Source organism: Hyla sarda, chromosome 4, assembly GCF_029499605.1.
Source record: "Hyla sarda isolate aHylSar1 chromosome 4, aHylSar1.hap1, whole genome shotgun sequence".
Taxonomy (NCBI): Eukaryota; Metazoa; Chordata; class Amphibia; order Anura; family Hylidae; genus Hyla; species Hyla sarda.
The window spans coordinates 214,999,365-215,019,585 of NC_079192.1; the positions used below are offsets into that span (position 1 = coordinate 214,999,365).

At 40.7% G+C, this 20,221-nt stretch overlaps 1 protein-coding gene across 11 annotated transcripts in view; it reads left to right on the top strand.

The window, feature by feature from the left end:
* Positions 1-20,221, top strand: part of GSAP (gamma-secretase activating protein) — a 176,192-nt gene that overhangs the window by 133,807 nt on the left and 22,164 nt on the right. For 8 of the 11 annotated variants that reach the window (XR_008892615.1, XM_056573472.1, XM_056573473.1 and 5 more), the window contains 6 exons: positions 1,086-1,168; positions 1,646-1,699; positions 2,036-2,164; positions 4,896-4,954; positions 6,768-6,799; positions 16,863-16,930. Coding sequence is in view for 10 of the 11 variants with exons in the window: in XM_056573472.1 (XP_056429447.1) it covers positions 1,086-1,168; positions 1,646-1,699; positions 2,036-2,164; positions 4,896-4,954; positions 6,768-6,799; positions 16,863-16,930 (425 nt within the window). In the remaining variant the exon portion in view is untranslated. The remainder of the gene's footprint in view (positions 1-1,085; positions 1,169-1,645; positions 1,700-2,035; positions 2,165-4,895; positions 4,955-6,767; positions 6,800-16,862; positions 16,931-20,221) is intronic. The other 3 variants (XM_056573470.1, XM_056573471.1, XM_056573469.1) reach the window with 3 other exon arrangements.

Consider the following 20,221-nt stretch of genomic DNA (forward strand, 5'->3'; position numbering starts at 1 on the left):
ATAAACTGGGTGTTGTAATTGCATGGACTACAGAATAAAGATAGCAGGTCATATATACTGAAAAGTTCATTGTGTGGAAATGGAAGCCCCCAAAAGTTGCAAAATTTCAATTTTGCTCCACAAACAAATTGGTGGCACAAAAAAGAAGCCCTCATATGGGTTTGTAGGTGGAAAATTGAAAGCGTTATGGAATGGAAAATTGAAAAAGGCATGGAGGAAAAAGCGAATGTTCAGAAATCCCTGCTTCCTTAGAGTTCGTTCACACTGAGTAATTCAAGAAGAATTTACTAGAGTAATTCCTCTTGAATTCTCCGCTACAAACTAATTCACATCTCCTCTGCCCATTGACTTTAATGTTATTTCTGCTGTCCTGTTCACACTGCGGAAATTCTGCTAGCCGAATTCCAGCGCTGAATTCCGTTCCGCTTGAAGAAAGAACATGTTCATTCTTCAAGCGGAATCCACTAGCAGAAATCAATTGAAGTCAATGGTAAAAACTAAATTCTGCACGAGATCGTTTTCGCGGGCAATTTGCGCGGAATTCGCATGCATCTTGCTCGGAAATGGCTGAAAAAACTTTCACTTCTTTCTCCCCCATGTCTGCGCGCAATTCTGCGTGCAGTTCTGCACGCAATTCCGTGCAAATTGCACGCAAATTTTGCACGGAAATAAAATTCTTTTTTCCGCCTGTAAATTTTTCGGCGTGAATTACTCTTCATTTACTCCGTGTGAGGGGTTAAAAAAAAAAATACAGCAGTTCTTGTGGGTTATTCCGAATTTTTAGGTCAAAATTATGCAGCTAACTTCTTGTTGCCAGATACCTCAGGACACCTTAAGAGGTCTTCTTAACTCCATGGTCCTGATTTAGCAAAATGTCTGAGAAACCAATCACAGCATTAGCTTTCACTTTTTACCAGAGCTTATTAAGATATGAAAGCTGAGTTGTGATTGGTTGTTAGGGGTCAGTTTTTCTTCTCAATGAATCGGAGCCCATAACTCTTTGGGTCAGATTTGTCTTGATAGTGTCAATGTTTATGACTGGTGTATATAATGAAGTCTAAATTTGTATTTATTATACACTTTAGCTTCGTTGCATAGGCACCTGAGTTTGGAAACTGCATACCTGGATAAACTGTTACCTTACACTTCAGTGCCTTTTTGGAGTCAGGTAAGATGATCACTAAAACCTGTAGGGGAGAATTTATTATTGTTGTTTTTACCCTTTTTTGTGTTTAAAGTAACAAGTGCAGACTTGAACTTGAATGTAGTGTGGCTTTAAAATTGTCTTACTTTTTTTTGCTTAACCACTCAGATTTTTGCACAATCTTACCCGATGCCAAATCACACACAGAAATTTATCTACATCTAAGCTATTTATGAAAAACATGCACCGCTTGGATAAGTACACATTATGTGGGAGAAATATACGTGATGTTCACAAAGGCAAACTGGATTTACATAGACAATGATAACTTTCATCCTGTAGTGTATACAGAATATATTATGTTATATGTATTGTCTGTAACACTGAGTATATTATTACGTTTACGGCTGTTTAACTGAAAACAATGTCCATGCACCCAGTGTATATATATGTATATATGTACATACATACAGCATTAACACAATGTTTTTGTGTTTTAAGCATATAGATGGTGTGTCTTGTACGACTGACATAACTGATATGCCAATTCTAAAGGTAAGACCATTTACCTCAGTGTGACTAACTGGACAGTTTCTGAGGCTTTGTCTAATCCTACCACAGAAAGTTTAATTTTAAACAAATTTTGATGATCTGGTGTAACTTTATTTATAGTCTCTCTTTAATAAGAAGTGAGATGATTGGCTTTGGCACAGAATTTGCCAATAGCAACAAGTCACAGCTGTACTTTTATTTTAGGAGAGCTCCATTGGTTGCTGTAGGCAAATCACTCTTGTTTTTGTCTCGGACAGATGTATAAATCTGGGCTTTTGTGTTTTAAAATTTGGTTTGCCTTCACGGTTTTATTTATTACCTCAAATTGTTTTTGAACAGATGGGAATATTTAAAGGCTTTTGGGAAAAGTTTCATTCTGAACTTGAATGCATGAAGCAGGCCCAGCAGCGATTTTTGTACAGTAACCATATGCAGCGAAGAGATTGGTGCAGACTGATTTCTGAGGTGGTAAGCTATGCCTTACATTTAAATGCAATAAAATGTACCACTTTTCATGTATACTTGTAATTGACCAAGTCTTTTACATACAATGGCTACGTAGTTGTCACACCAAGGGTACCTGTCTAGCAGATACACTTTTTTTTTCTTTTTTAAATTCAATCTTAAGAACTACATAAATGCATGTTTCCAAATTTATAACCTATACTCTGATGAATCTAATAAATCTGCTGCTGCTCTAGCCTTGCAGTTGGCCTCGGCTTAGTATCGTTTCAGACTGTTAGACCAGACTTGATGGAAGGGTGAAAGGTGCATAACACCAAATGTTGTAGGCTTCTCCTTCATTCCACAGGTCATTGCTAATAGTTGCATAGGGATTGTCATAATCTTTATCAGTCTCTACATTGGAGTACGTTATAGATACCTCAAGATCTTTAGAAGCAAAGCCATACCAAGTACCCCTCTGCACTTTACTGTACAGAATCGATCAGATGAATTGATGTTATATAAACTACAGTCTTTCTCCATAAGATGCCATACTTGTTTTTTTTCTTTTTACAGGACAATTTGTGTAAACTTTATTGATAAGCACATCAACATTTTTAAACTATTTATTTAAAGGGGTACTCCGGCGTGAAGACATCTTATCCCCCATCCAAAGGATAGGGATATAAGATGCCTGATGGGGAAGCCTGTGATCTTTCACGCAGCACCCAGTTACCATCAGCCCCCGGAGCATGTTCACTCCGGGTCTGATGACTGTCGATCACGGGGCCGGAGTATTGGGATGTCATGGCTCCGCCTCTGTGATCCGCAGTCATCAGACCCGGAGCGAACATACTCTGTGGGCTGATGGAAATGGGGTGCTGGGTGAAAGATCACGGGGGTCCCCAGTGGCGGGCCCCCCGCGATCAGCCATCTTATCCCATATCCTTTGGATAGGGGATAAGATGTCTTAGCGCCAGAGTACCCCTTTAATGTATATGCATGTAGGCTGTGTTTTAATTGATTTATTCATTAATTTATTTATACATGTACGACTTCGCATTAATCTCAAGGGCCCTGTGATATGCCATAGGGCCCTGTGTAAATCATTTTCCGATAACTATATTACATACATTCCTATATGCACAGTTGCTCACACTGGACTTAATTGTCCAGTTAATACATATACAATACACTCTCAAACTGAGCAAGATCAGGGACACAGTGATTTTTAACTATATATCTTGATTAACTGACCTAGAGCACCAGTACTTCCTTTATATATTACGTAGACAAAAGAATAAAGAGAGACACACAGGCGGAGCGCCACATAGGGTAATAACTAGGGATGCACTGAAATTTCAGCTGCCGAAAATTACCGTCCGAAAATGCCCCTTTCCGCATTTTCGGCTGAGTGAATTTTCAGCTGAAAATTTCCGGCGGTGTGGCTTAACCCCTTCTCAACCCATGACATACATGTAAGGACATGACACGGGCTCGCGGATTGGGTCAGTGTCATATACAGGAGATGCCTTCTGTTATTAGCAGCTGACATCTGCCTGTAAAGACGGACATTGGAGATTTCTCCGATGTCAGTCATCGACCATACCCGACAGCCCCCTGCCCTTTGGGTGCATATCTAGTAATAATGTCACAGAAGATACAAATACTAGTTAGCTATAGAACCACTCACCTGGGTGGGATGTGGTATAGCCACAACTCCATAAATAGCCCATCAATCCCTTTTCGGGTAGAAATGAAATGATATACTTGATACCATGCAGCAGCAAGTCACTTTTCAAATACCCCTAATTGCTAGACAGTGGAGTCAGTATAGCATGCCAGAAAGAAAAAAATAATGATGTTTCAAGGAGTGTTTCAAACAGTAAACCAGTAGTTTTCCAAAAGGCAATTAAGATTTAATGAGTCCAATATAAATCACGCTTTTCGGAGGGTTTACCCTCCTTCCTCAGATAACAGGACTGAGAATGTGCTTACACGCTGCAGTACACACAAATAAAATAACAGTAGTATATACTTACAATGAGGTGAATTGCTGACGCCTACCAATTAAATCTAATGCAGTAATTATGTGTAAACAGGTAGTAATAACTATCATAACTCAACATATGTAGTTATCTCAGAGGTTGCTCCTGCCCGCCGGCATTGGCATTATGTCACAGGCTTTGAGTGCAGAAGCCGGAAGTGACGTCCACAGCCAGAGTCAAGTCATCCCATCCCAGGTTGTCATTACGGCACCCTGAAGTGAGAGGTGCAGATTTCAATAAACACTGGGAATAATCATTGTGGGCGGGCGATAACTATACAATGCACTACATCAACGATGTGAGAAGTAGTGTGAGGCGATGGTAATGTACCGATCCCAAGGGGCAAAAAGCAATAAGAATAATAAATATAAAAGAATATAAAATGAATGCCTAGATAGATTAGGAGACAGAAAAATAGTACATAAGAGGCCAGGGGGGCATAGCGAGGCACAGCTCTCTCAGGCTTCAGTGACATTGTGCCTGCTGGGGAACGCCCACTTTCTCCTGCAGGGAGCTCACACAATTTGAGCAAGGGGAAAAGTATGATGCAGAGCTTTTTAAAGCACGGAAATTTTTATAGGGCAGGAGGGGTGTTAAGAGAAGTTAGGGAATATAATCATAGTTTAAAAAATATATGGTTTGATGACAGGAACCCTTTAATTATTTCAAATAAATTGTAACCTTTTTTTTAAATATTATATCCTCAGAATACAAAAGAGAAGAAAATTGATGTTTATCAAAGGAATATACTTGAGAATGCTAAGAAGTAAGTGCAAACTTTTAGCATGCTATATACCTTTTATATAGAAAAGTCACTTGAGGGATTTTATAGCTCTGTTATTTTGGATGTTTTATTAAGATGAAAATATAAGTACAGTATGATTGTTCAGTACCTGCTGTTCCTCGACATACCAGTTATTGCCAATTGTTCAAAACTGAGAGGGACAGAATCTTTGAACTGAAGCCTTAGTTTATCTCTCTGGCAAAACAGTACATTCATATGCTGGGATGTCAGCACTGTTCGACATTGCTTTTCCCACTGGTTGGGCGCCCGACGACAAACTGGAATGACTGCAAAGGACACGCAGAGGCGAACCTTTTATGGATTGTTCGTCAGATTAAAAAAATGGCTCGTAGTGATCCATTCTATACTTAAAGTAAAATTTGACGTCACATACCAAGCCTAGGGCATTGAACAGCATCTTCACAAATCATTAGAAGACTCTTAAAGAGTACAAAGTCACCAAATAAAACTTTTAATATAGTGTTCCTTGTGTAATAAGCAGACACTTTACCTTTCACTTGCTTTTAAAATTATCAACATAAATATTTTTAAAATGTAATATATATTTAAAAAAAAATAAATAAAAAAAGGCCACTGGGTGGCTCTGTTCTGTTCCCTGCCACAATTAACAGTGAGTTTGGTCTCCTCCCGGCCTGGCAGGAGTCCAAACTTAAAGTGCTTCTCTGCACTGAGCTTGCTTGAGAGCTTCACAGCGCTTGAGGTCTTCTATTCATTACTGCACTGCAACCATGTGAGGGCGGAAATGGTCTCCCAGCAGGCTTCAGTAATGTCATGCTGGGAAACGCCCACTTTCTCCTGCTGAGAAATTGCAAAATGTGAGCAAGAAGAAAGGTAAGATGCAGAGCTTTTTAAAGCTCTGAATTTTTTGTTGAAGGGTGGGAGGGGTGTTTAGGAGTAGTAAGGGAACATAGCCTGAGTTAGTTTAGAACAGTTTATTTGGTGACAGGTACTTTTTAAACAACATTGGGCTATGAGCCAGGCATCCAGCTACTGGTGTTTTATTGTGCTCATGCTACTACTCAAAGCCTATCATGCAAACAGCAATGGAGGCTGAAAAGGAAATCTATTCTCTCCATCAATAATAGCTGGAAATTTGTCTAAAGACCACTTGGGCAACACCATGAAGAGGCCTTAACCAGTAACGTCACACTGGTTTTGCTTCTGGGATTTTGGTGTGGGGTGGCAAAATATATGGCAGCCAGAACCCTCTTCGTTCCAGATAAGAAACAGCTCTGAATTACATTGATTTAGTCGTGAAACCAGTGGTAATACCATTTGCTCGAAGTGTCCCAGGAGCCATGTTTCAACACAACACCATGCTACATGTTACTTGTGCTACTGTGAGCAATCTGCATGATCTGAAGCATATTTGGGCTTGTCTCTGTCATAAAGGACATCTGGAACATCATTGATCAGCAAAGGCAGCAGCCAACAACGGGTCTTGATGATTTGTGTGCCCAAGTGCATTTAGAGGGGCAGAAAATCCTACAGACAATTATTAATAACCTAATTCATTGATCGCGTTCTAAGGTGTTTAATTACTGAATAAATATGTTGTTGTTCTTATTTTATATTTACATATCACTAACATGTCTTGATCCTGAAATTCCGCTAAATTTTCTTCTTGATGTTGCAATTTCAATGTTAAGGAGTGTATTTGTTGTCCTACAAATATTATAAAATATATATATATATATATATATATATATATATATATATATATGTATGTTTACACCCTGATGGAGTTGTCTCCTGTCTTTTTTTTTTTTTTTAGGGTTCTTCAAAACATGGATACAAGAAAATATGGTAAGTAATAGAATCTGCCTTGGGTAGGTACAGTTCTGGAGTATTTGATAGCATCATGGCTTACATCTATAGTGGAGAACATGACGCTGTGCTGGATTTATTGTACAATGCCTTAAGGACACAGACAGCTTCATTTTTCCATTTTAGTTTTTTTTCCTCCTTGCCTTCTTAACTCCTTGGGGATGGAGCCCATTATAACCCTAGGGATGGGAGCATTTTTTGCAATTCTGACCACTATCATTTTAAACATTAATAACTCTGGGATGCTTTTACTTTTCATTCTGATTCCGAGAACGTTTTTTTTGTGACATATTCTACTTCATGTTAGTGGTAAATTTTTGTCGATACTTGCATCATTTCTTGGTGAAAAATTCAAAAATGTCATGAAAAAATAGAAAATTTTGCATTTTTCTAATTCTGAAGCTCTCTGCTTGTAAGTAAACCGACATTCCAAATAAATGATATATTTATTCACAAATACAATATGTCTACTTTGTTTGCATCATAAAGTTTACATGTTTTTACTTCTGAAAGACATCGGAGGGCTTCAAAGTTCAGCAGCAATTTTCCAATTTTTCACACAATTTTCTAAATCAGAATTTTTAAGGGACCAGTTCAGTTTTGAAGTGGGTTTGAAGGGCCTTCATATTAGAAATACCAAATTATAAAAACTGCACCCCTCATAGTATTTAAAATGGCATTCAGTAAGTGTGTTAACCCTTTAGGTATTTCACAGGAATAGCAGCAAAGTAAAGGAGAAAATTCAAAATCTTCATTTTTTACACTCTCATGTTCTTGTAGACCCAGTTTTTGAATTTTTACAAGGGGTAATAGGAGAAAAAGCCCCCCAAAATTTGTAACCCACATGGCATACTATTTTGGAAACTACACCCCTCAAGGCAAATAACAAGGAGTCCAGTGAGCCTTAACACCCTACAGGTGTTTGACGACTTTTCGTTAAAGTCGGAGGTGTAAATGAGAAGGAAAAAAAATTTCACTAAAGTGCAGGTTTTTTTCCCCAAATTTACAATTTTTACAAAGGGTAATGGGAGAAAATGCCCCCCAAAATTTGTAACCCCATCTCTTCTGAGTATGGAAATACCCCATGTTAGGGCTTAAAATGTTCTGCGGCCAAACTACAATGCTCAGAAGAGAAGGAGTCACATTTGGCTTTAGGAAAGCAAATTTTGCTGAAATGGTTTTTGGGGGGCATGTCACATTTAGGAAGCCCCTATGATACCAGAACAGCACAAAAACACCCACATGGCATACTATTTTGAAAGCTACACCCCTCAAGGCACATAACAAGTGGTAGTGAGCCTTAACACCCCACAGGTGATTGATGAACTTTCGTTAAAGTTGGATGTGTAAATTAAAAATTTGATTTTTAACACTGAAATGCTGGTGTTACCCCAAACTTTTCATTTTCACAAGGAGTAATAGGAGAAAATGCCCCACAAAATTTGTAACCCCATTTCTCTCGAGTAAGGAAATGCCTCATATGTGTATGTAAAGTGCTCTGTGGGTGCACTAGAGGGCTCAGAAGGGAAGGAGCAACATTGGGCTTTTGGAGAGAGAATTTTGCAGAAATGGTTTTTGGGGGCATGTCGCATTTAGGAAGCCCCCCATGATGCCAGAACAGTAAAAAAAAACACATGGCAAACTATTTTGGAAACTAAACCCCTCACAGAACTTAATAAGGGGTGCAGTGAGCATTTATACCCCACTGGCATTTGACAGATCTTTGGAACAGTGGGCTGTGCAAATGAAAAATTTTTCATTTTTTCGGACGACTGTTCAAAAAAATCTGTCAGACACCTGTGGGGCGTAAATGCTCTCTGTACCCCTTGTTACATTCCGTGAGGGGTGTAGTTTCCAAAATGGGTTCACATGTGGAGGGGGTCCACTGTTCTGTCAGCATGGGGGCTTTGTAAACACACACAGTCTTCAATTCCAGCCTAATTCTCTCTCAAAAAGCCCAATGGCGCTCCTTCTCTTCTGAGCATTGTAGCTCACCCGCAGAGCACTTTACTTCCACATATGGGGTAGTTATATACTCAGAAGAAATGGGGTTACAAATTTTGGGGGGCTTTTTTTTTTTTTACTATTACCCCTTGTGAAAATGAAAAATTTGGGGTAACGCCAGCATTTCAGGGAAAAAAAACTAATTTTTTATTTTCATGTCCAACTTTAACGAAAATTTGTCAAAGACCTGAAGGGTGTTAAGGCTCACTATACCCCTTGTTACGTTCCGTGAGGGGTGTAGTTTCCAAATTGGGGTCACATGTGGGTGTTTTTTTTTTTTTTTTTTGCGTTCATGTCAGAACCGCTGTAACTATCAGCCACACCTGTGCAAATCACCAATTTAGGCCTTAAATGTACATGGCGCTCTCTCATTCCTGAGCCATGTAGTTCATCCGCAGAGCTTTTTACGTACACATGTGGTTGATTTCCGTTGATTTTCTCCTTTTACCTCTTGTGAAAATGAAAAGTATAGGGCAACACCAGCATGTTAGTGTAACATTTTTTTTTTTTTTTTTTACACTAACATGCTGGTGTAGCCCCCATCTTTACCTTTTCATAAGGGGTAAAAGGAGAAAAATCCCCCCAAAATTTGTAGTGCAATTTCTCCCGAGTACGGAAATACCCCATATGTGGCCCTAAACTGTTGCCTTGAAATAAGACAGGGCTCTGAATTGAGACAGCGCCATGTGCATTTGAGGCCTGAATAAGGAAGTTGCAATAGGGGCGGACCCGGTTACCTACAGCAATGTTTCCCAAACAGGGTGCCTCCAGCTGTTGCAAGACTCCCAGCCTGCCAGGACAGTCTATGGCTGTCAGGCAATACTGGGAGTTATGGTTTTGCAACAGGTGGAGGCTCTGTTTAGGAAATACTTCCGTATGAGACGTTTTTCATTTTTATTGGGGGGGGGGGGGGGGGCGTGTAAGGGGGTGTATATGTAGTGTTTTACTTTTTATTATTTGGTAGTGTAGTGTAGTGTTTTTAGGGTACATTCACACAGGCGAGGGTTCACAGTAAGTTTTCCACTGGGAGTTTGAGCTGCGGCGGAAAATTTGCTGCAGCTCAAACTTGTAGAAGGAAACCCACTGTAAACCCACCCGTGTGAATGTATCCTGTACATTCACATGGAGGGGGGGGGGGCACCCCAAACCTTCAGCTGTGGCAAAATGACAACTCCCAGAATGCACTAACAGACCGTACATGCTGGGAGTTGTAGTTTTACAATACTGGTGGGGAACCACTGAGTTAGAAAACACTCTAGCTCAGTGATTCCAACCAATGTGCCTCCAGCTGTTTCAAAACTACAACTCCCAGCATGTATGTTCTGTCAGTGCATTCTGGGAGTTGTAGATTTGCAACAGCTGGAGGCACATGGGTTGGAAACACTGAGTTAGGAAACAGACTCTAGCTCAGTGTTTCCCAATCCTTCAGCTGTTGCAAAACTCCCAGCATGGCCAGACAGTCAGGGATGCTAGGCATGTAGTTCTGCAATATCTGGTACTTCAGATGTTGCATAATTACAACTCCCAGCATGCCTGGACAGTCTGGGCATGCTTGGAGTTGTAGTTATGCAACAACTGGGGAAGAACAGTTTGGAGACCGCTAAGTAGTGGTCTCCAAACTGTGGCCCTCCAGATGTTGCAAAACTACAACTCCAAGCATGCCCAGACTATCCAGGCATGCTGGGAGTTGTAGTTCTGCAACATATGAAGGGCCAGATATTGCAGAACAACACGCCCAGCATCCCTGACTGTCTGGCCATGCTGGGAGTTGTAGTTTTGCAACATCTGGAGGACTACAGTTTGGAGACCACCGTATAGTGGTCTTCAAACTGTGACCCTCCAGATGTTGCAAAACTACAACTCCCAGCATGCTCAGGCAGCCTTTGCCTGTGTGGGCATGCTGGGAGTTTTAGTTTTGCAGCTTTTAGAATGCCACAGAAGATCACTTACCGCGATCTTCACTGCAGCCTTCTGCACGCCGCACTTTCCGGCCGCTCCAACTGCTGTCGATGCCGAAACTGCCGTTGGTCCAGGATGCCTCCACCGGTCCGGGTAAGCTGGGCCATGCTCCCCCCTCGCCGCACGTGTTCCCCTCTGCTCTGCCCCGACTTCGATCGGTGGCCAGAGCGGGGGAAATGAACTCTAACCCCCCCCCCCCCCAGCCCCCCTCCTGCCATTGGTGGTCAGCCTGACCGACCAATGGCAGGGGTTAGGAGGGGGTGGCAACACTGCCACCTTGCTCCTATCCTTTAGGATGGTCGGAGCTGTCTCTGACAGCTCCGATCATGCTTATTTTCTGGGAGATGGGGTCACCAGTGACCCGATTAGCCCGGATCATGGGCAAATCGCTGGTCTGAATTGGCCAACGATTTGCCGCGATCGCTGACATGGGGGGGGGGCGGCGGCATGGGTGTCTCAGGACCCCCTAGGCATTGCCACGGGATGCCTGCTGATAGATATCAGCAGTCATCCCGGTCCGCTCACCGACCGGCAAGCAGCGGTGATCGGAAATGCGGAGGGCGTATGGATACGCCCTCCGTCCCCAAGGAGTTAAAGCCATAACACTTTATTTTTCATCATTAGCCCAATATGAGGGCTTGTTTTTTCCGTGACCCCTGGTACTTTGGAATGACATGATGCATTTTACCATAAAATCTATGGCCTGAAAAATTATAATTTTTTTGGAAAATTAAAACGAATACCACAATTTTGCAACTTTTTTGAGGGTTTTGCTTTTACTCGGTGCACTTCACCTTAAAACGGATGTGTTCTCTTTATTCTGGGTCAGTACAATTTAAATACGTTACTAGTAAAAAAAAACTCAGACTTTAACAAAATTTGTATGTTTAAAATTGACCTGTTCTGACCCCAATAAACTTTCCCATTTTTCTGTATATGGGACTGCCTGAGGGCTCACTTTTTGCGGCACCAAATCTCATTCACTTTAATGATCCTCCCAGAGTCAGACAGTGCCCCGTCAGCTCATTTGTGCCCCGTATCCAGTTTCGTGAACGGACCTAAAACCGTACTATACCGCAATTATAGTTCCAGTCACAAAAGCGGATACAGGGCATAAATGAGCCAACTAAAAATGAGCTAACTCCAGTCGGCTCATTAAAGTGAATGAGAAGCTGAAATAACCCATCCGGACCCGGCAGCCGTAGGCTGCAAATGTAGTTTGAATGCAGTCTTATACTGTAACGTATTATGAGTTAAGTCTGGGATCCATCAAGGTTTCCACCGCATTACTGCAAATATATGGCTGTGGGCTGCACTTTTCTATTTGTCATTTGACTGTGAGATGGATCCTCCAAATGATGCTAAAGATCAGAGGTTGCTCTACCATATGACCACCTCTGATCACGTGCTGATGGGGCCTTGCTCTGGCCCCAGCCACCACACAATAGTGCTCCCTTGGTTTTCGGCCCTTTTAAGAGAAGGAGCTGGTGGGCTGGTGCACTGGCATGTTGATCTAATGTCCCTGCCCCAGCCAGCCTGTGCAGGGGACTCAAACAAGTCACAGCCTCAGAGCCTCTGCCTTTCCCAGCCTGCGACACCTCAGTGTCCACGACGCATGGCTGCCACAGTTTCAGGTCAGCGGTGCGGTCCCTGACCTTGTTCGGCAGTGGCAGACGGCGTACAGTGCCTGCCCCTCATGCCCCCCTCCCATAGACTTGCATTGAGGGGACGTGACGTCACAAGGGGGCGGAGTCGTGACGTCACGATCTTCCGTCCCTGTGGTCGGGAGGAATTAGCCTGAGAGCCTCCAGCGCTTCTGGGCGCAGTTACAGGTGGGTGCTGCTTGCTATATTGCGGGGCAATCTGACATCTTATCCCCTATGCTTTGGATAGGGGATAAGATGTCTAGGGGCAGAGTACCCCTTTAAGGACAGAGCCCTTTTTGGCTTTAAAGGATTACTCCGGTGCACACTTTTTTCATGTTATCCCGTCCGGGCTGCAAAATAAAAGAAAACGCACTTTCTCTTACCTGCCAACGATCCCCCGAAGCTCCGGTACAGGTGTTCGGTCCCCGGGCTGTATTTTTCTTACTTCCTGTTAGCCCGGCACGTCACACGGAGCTTCAGCCTATCACTGGCCGCAGCGATGTCCCGCCTCGGCCAGTGATAGGCTGAAGCTCCGTGTGACGTGCCGGGCTAACTGGAAGTAAGAAGAATACAGCCCGGGGACCGAACACCTGTACCGGAGCTCCGGGGGCTCGTTGGCAGGTAAGAGAGAGTGCGTTTTCTTTTATTTTGCAGCCCGGACGGGATAACATGAAAAAAGTGTGAATCGGAGTACTCCTTTTAAGGACACATGAAATTTTATCTTTACATTTTTGTTTTTTCCTCCTCACATTCTAAAAATCATAACCCTTTTTTTATCTACAGACCCAGATGAGGGCTTATTTTTTGCGTAACTAATTGTACCTTGTAGTTACATCTTTTATTTTACCATAAAATGTATGGCAAAAGCAAAAAAATTATTTGTTTATTTGTGTATGGAAATTGAAAAGAAAACTGCAATTTAGCTAATTTTGGAAGGCTTCATTTTCACACTGTAAATTTTACAGAAAAATTACATGTTTTCTTTATTCTGTGGGTCAATAAGATTCAAATTATCCCCATGTTTAGATACTTTTCTATTATTGTACTGCTTTTAAAAAAAAATTTAGTTTTTTTTCAAAATGTTTAAAATTGCCATAATTTGACCACCTATAACTTTGTAATTTTTCTGTATGTATGAGGGCTCATTCTTTGCTTTGCAATCTGTAATTTTTATTGGTACCACTTTAGTGTATGTGAAGTTTTATTATTTTTGTATTTTATCTTTTTTTGAAATATGTGATTAAAAAAAGCAGCAATTTTGCCCTTTTTAAATGTAACTTTTTATTTTTTTTAAGTTTACGCCGTTCACCATACGCAATCATTATATTTTGATAGTTCGGACATTTACACATGTGGCAATACCAAATATGTTTAGGATAAAATGGAAAAAAGTCATTTTATTCTTTATTGGAGGAGGGGCTCTTTCACTTATATTTTTTTTATTTTTTTTTACACTTATGTCCTATTTGTGCAATACTGATTGTAGATACTGATAGTGCTTTGGATATGCATAGCACTGATCAGTGTTATCAGTGATCTACTTCTCTGGTCTGCTGGAAAGCAGACCAGAGAAGACGCGGGGAGGACGGATGGAGGCAGGTGAGGGGACCAGTGCCACGTTGCCGCAGATGCCGTGATCTGTATTGGCAACCCTCTCCCTTGACCCACTGACACCGCTGGAAATTTTAAACAGTTTGTTTATAGGGTGTATTGTTTTAACATAAGTATACAATAAAGAATAGCAAATTTTACGGGGGGTTTCTAGTAAGGGTTTTCCCCGCAAGGGGGTCATCCCTTAAAGGTTGTTTATGATTTAATTCCCTGGAACCTTCAGGGATACTTTTTTTGTTCAATATATCAGTGATCTGTATTGATCCCGGCATCTGAGGGGTTAATGGCGGACATCAACTTGCCTGCTAATGTCTGCCATTACAGGCGGGTCCCTGGCTACTGATAGCATCTGGGACCTGCCGTGCATGATGCAAGCACCGTTCTGGTGCTCGCGTCATGTATAGAATGTAAATGTACATTTACGTCCTATGTCGTTAAGGAGTTAATATACACAGTACAGAGCTAATATGCACAGTGATGTCACAGTACAGGGTTAATATGCACAGTGACATCACAGTACAGGGTTAATATGCACAGTGATGTCACAGTGCAGGCATAATACACAGTGATGTCACAGTACAGAGATAATATACACAGTAATACTGATATAAAGTAATATTCTCAGCATCCTCCAATTTGCGTGTGAGCTGACATACATTCACCAGGGAGGTATTCATTGAAGCCAGAAAGACACCTACAGCTTGGGTGATAGGGACGCTCATTCTCTCAGAGTCTCCCAAAAACGTTATTCCAATAGTCACATAGCACCAGGACAACGCCCCATACATTCCATGGTTTGATTTTAACCAATGGGAGGATATCATTAGGCATACATTAAAAGTCACATGACACCAAAAGCTACTATAGTCTGCAACATGTTCTAAGCACATATGGATTACATTAGTATTAAAGGGGTATTCCAGGAAAAAACTTTTTTTTTTTTTTTTTTTTTTTTTTTTTTTTTTTTTTATAGATCAACAGGCTCCAGAAAATTTTAGATTTGTAAATTACTTCTATTAAATCTTAATCCTTTCCATAATTATCGGCTGCTGAAGTTGAGTTGTTGTATTCTGTCTGGCAACAGTACTCTCTGCTTACATCTCTGCTTGTCTCGGGAACTGCACAGAGTAGAAGAGGTTTGCTATGGGGATTTGCTTCTAAACTGGGCGGTTTTCGAGACACGTGTCCTCAGAGAGTACTTAGACAGAAAAGAACAACTCCATCAGCAAATAAGTACTGAAAGGATTAATATTTTTTTAATAGAAGTAATTTAAAAATCTGTTTAACTTTCTGGAGCCAGTTGATACATTAAAAAAAAAGCTTTTTCCTGGATAACCCCTTTAAGGTGCGTAATTCAAAGAGAAAACATATTTTAGAGACTTAGAGGATGGGGGAGGGATGGCACACAGAGGGCCAGAAACAAAGCAAATAATGTAGTATCAAGAGGCAAAAGTGAATTATGATTATGATAAAATTACCATATCAATACACACAGTGATGTCACAGTACAGGTATATTACACAGTGATGTCAAAGTACGGGGATAATACACACAGTGTTTTCACAGTACAGGGATATTGCACAGTGACATCATAGTAAAGGTATAAAACACATGGTGATGTCACAGTACAGGGAGGATGCAAACAGTGATGTTACAATACAGGAATAATTTATATAGTGATGTCACAGTACGAGCATAATGTCACATGTGAGTTGGTAGATGTAACTGTAACCACTTATATGGTCTGAAAATATCTTGCATATAGCTGGTATCTACTAGGTCAGTGTATGTGGGAATATTGGTCTTTGTATAGTTACATTTTTACAGTAACAGTATTGTGGTGATAGTCAGTCATTATTCACATTGGTAGGTGTGGTCATGGTGTGGTAGTATTATTTTTTCCCTGCTTCTAACACACACAACCTGCAGTGTGCACTTCTGCACATATTTCATTTTGTCTAAAGGTGCTGACCATTTTACTTTTTTTCTACTGGTATTATTGGTAATATTGGTCTCAGTATACAGGATTTGGTCAGTAACAGTATGATTGTAATATGTATATTGATAATATTCCTCCTTGTATACTGATAATATTGATGATTGTGGTCTTGGTGCCTATGATTTGCCATGGGGCCTACGGGACACTAATTACACCCCTGATCCCATATGTTCCCCGTCACCACTTGAGATTGGTGCTGCAGCAAAAGCGCAGCCATCTAACAGCCGATCGGATCACCATGTGAAGTCTGCAGAAAATTTTGCAGGGCCTCATGTTAGAGTTTTGCCTAAGGCCTCACAAAGTCTAGAGCCGCCTCTGCTAAAGATACTGGGGGAGATTTAACAAAACCTGTACAGAGGGAAAGTTATGGAGTTGCCCATAGCAACCAATCAGATTGCTTCTTTTTTTCACAGGCAGTTTCAAAATTGAAAGAAGCAATCTGATTGGTTGCTATGGGCAACTTGGCAACTTTTCCTCTGGACAGGTTTTGTAAATCTCCCCCATTGTAATTTGTGGTTCTGTTATACTCTCACTGAGAGGGAAAGAAAGCCTCTCTGCTGGGAGAATTGATAGTCCATTTGTTTGATTTGGACCTAAAGGGTTTTTCTGACTATTATAGCATAGGAATTTTAAATACAAGAAGTCAGATTTGCAGGGCTCCCAGCATGTACCCAATTATTTGACATATCCTTATACCCAATGCACTATAGTGGAGATTGGCCAAGCTTGCATAACTGCTTCATTGGGAATTTTGAAACCTCATTGTCAGTATGAGTAGAAGCCAGTAGTATGAAAACTTCTTTGTTTTTTTTATTAACTTTAGCAGCAGTTGAAAGAATTGTGCCATTAAACCAAGAAGAGGACTACCTACAGAAAGATCTAATGGGTCTGGTATGTTTCAAGATATAAAGTATTTATTGATTGATACTGAATAACTAAGATAGGTCTTTAAAAAAAAAAAAAAAATACAATATAATATTATTTTGAGAAAGATCCTGGAGAGGATTGAAACGTTGCTGCTGTTTTCACTTTTTTTTTTTTTCATGGAATACATTTCACTTGTTTTCACACCATGGAGTGCTGCATTGAAATATATATATATATTATTATAGTGTGTGCGCGTAAAATATGTTCCAAAAAGAAGGTGTAAGCAGCACTGTGAAGGGATCTCTAATCCAATGGACCTAAGGCGGGTGCTCTGTCTGCTCCAGATATTAACAACCAAATTTGCCCCAGATATGGGGGGGAAGGTGCAACAACAGTTGTGCCCAGTAGGCACTTATACCCTCATGTATCCCACCACCATAAAACTTAACTTTTATTAGTATTATTTTAGAATTTACTATGTGCAAAAGTAGAAGATTAAAAACACAACCACTACCTACTGGTATTATATCCACAATTGGTTTAGGTACTGGACTTGGTATCCTTTTTGTTTCAAGGATCCAGTACAGTTGTGCTTTTATTTACTATAAATTGATTGAGGGAGAGGCTATACAGTACTATATTCATAGCACTGACCAATGGCAATTGCCAGTGGGCAAGTGCACCGGCAGCGTGCACTTTGCTCTGTATTTGAACCAATTGTAGATAGTGGTGGTGAGTTAAAATCTGTATATTCTTCTACATCCTACATGTTTCTCCACTTGACGTGGCTTTCTCAAGGATGATTGTAGCAGACTGGGTTTGGATTGTGGATATAATACCAGTAGGAAGTGGTTGTGTTTTTAGTCTTCTACTTTTCCACATAGTAAATTATAAATACTAATAAAAGTTACGTTTTATGGTGGTGGGATACATGAGGGTATTAGTGCCTACTGGGCACAACTGTTGTTGATACGGTCTGCTCCAGAGGCTTGACCAAAGTCTCAATTTAATCTAAAAAGCATGTACAGAAGCAAAGACAGCACTCCAGTGTTCCAGAATAGTGAAAAGATGGGGTTTATTCACCTAACACACAAGGGGATTTATCAAAAACTGTGCAGAGGAAGAGTGGTGCAGTTGCCCATAGCAACCAATCAGATAGCTTCTTTCATTTTTAAAGAGACCTGTGAAAAATGAAAGAAGCAATCTGATTGGTTTCCCTGGGCAAACGCACCACTCTTCCTCTACAAAAGTTTTGATAAATCTCCCCCACAATACAGCAACGTCAACCTACTCAATGAGGTCAAAAAAGGTTTGAAATAGACCTCATTGAGTAGGTTGAAACGTTACTGCATTGTATGTTGGGTGAATAAACCACATCTTTTCACTATTCCAGACTGCTGGAGTGCCATCTTTGCTTATCTACATGCTTTTTAGAGATAGATAAAAAGAAAAAGAAAAATGGATAGATTAAAAAAAAATATATATATAAATATATATATATATATATATATATATATATATATATATATATATAAATTTTATGTACTCTAAATTTTAATTGAAACACTTTCTGAAGCGCACACTAGATGTCACTGATCTCCTTTGCATTAATGCATTCCTTGACAGATGTAGGGGCGGGGGAAACAGACCATTTTGTGGCTACATAAGCTTCCAGGCAGGCTTTTGAGAGAGCATGTGCATCTATAAGGGACGGGGGTGGATGTTGATAGTTCGGGGCGGGGGGGGGGGGGGGGGGGGGTCTTGTTAGATTTGGGTCTTGTTAGATTTTTATTTACTTTTGCTGCTCCACTATGCGCAGCTTCCACCATAGCTGGTAGTTCTAGCTCTCTCCTTGCATCACACAACTGTGTATATGCCCCCTTCTCTTTACACAGCCTCCGGATGCTTGTAAAAATGTTCTTTGTTGCTCTATGATAGAGCAGTTAAGAATTACAAACTGCAATTTGCTCAAGTTTGGCAGTGCAGTCTCTGGTTACTCACGTCATGTGCGTCTTTTTCACAACTCTTTGCAGCTCTGTCATAGATAGTCTCACACACAATTTTTAACAGCCTATGGTGCAAACTTGCACAAGAACCAGCCACTGACTCTTGGGGTCCATTTGCACAACAGAATATACCAGAATATCCGACATTGTGTGTGCAGCCGGTGATGGAAATTGCAATGCATTTCCGAGAGGATTCCTCAGCAAGAAGTAAAATGTTAATTCTTTCTGTGTAGTCTGGAAATTGAATTATAACAAGAGAAATGTTGCCATGTGCATGTTACAGCAGAATACCCGTGAAAACAATGGGAGGCTGATGCAGCAGCATTTCTAAGTGGGATATATATGCTGTATTCTGCCATGTAAACAGGCCCTTATGCTATGCAAAGAATGTAAGCAAAGCACAGGGACAGTTGTAAGTCAGTCTTTCTGATTGACTGTTGATGTTTTTAATATGTTTTTATGTTAAGACTAATAAATGCACCATATTAATACACATATGATCAAGGGTGTATTAATGATATTGTGTGTTCATTAGCCTAAACATATTAGAAACTTCAACACTCAAATTCGGAAATGGCAGCTTTATTCTCCTATCAAGCTTTTACATCAGATTTGGCAAACCCTTTGAATGCCCTTTGTGTGATATTTTCTATTTCTATTTTCAAGCATAGCATGCTTGACATTCAAATTATGCGCCCCTGAAATTTTTTTTGCAGACTCCTATGTATGAGTGCCTGTATGTATCTGCAGCAGCCAATTGTGCAAAGTGATTGGGCACATCCTCGTGCAAACTGGCCAGAGATAGAAAATGTACAGAAATAATGCAGGCGAAAGACCCAAAATTTGCAAGTTATATATGCACATCTGGCTGCACTATGTATAATACACACTTACTGCTTTCTGAAGAGTGATGCAATGGTTTTAGGTCCGGACAGAAAACCGTATACTAGGCAAAAATGAGACAACCGGAGTCAGCGTTTGACTCCGGTTGGCTCATTGAAATGAATGGGGTTCGGGAATCGGGCGGATCCGGCTTGGATACGGGAGTGGCCGGTTTTCTCCCCTCCCAACCGGATCCAGCACCCGTACACTACAAACTTAGTGTGAACCCACCCTTAGCAAGTTTTATTTATAGAAATGCAGCATATTTTTCATCCATCTTTCTGGACAGAAAATCCATCACAGCAAGTTGAATGTAATTTAAACTAATTGTCTTCCTACTTGCTGTAGAAATTGACCATATGTGAATTGGCCTGCAGTGCAGATTTTCAAAACCTCACTAGGTCACTTCATGCTGTGGAATGGTTGC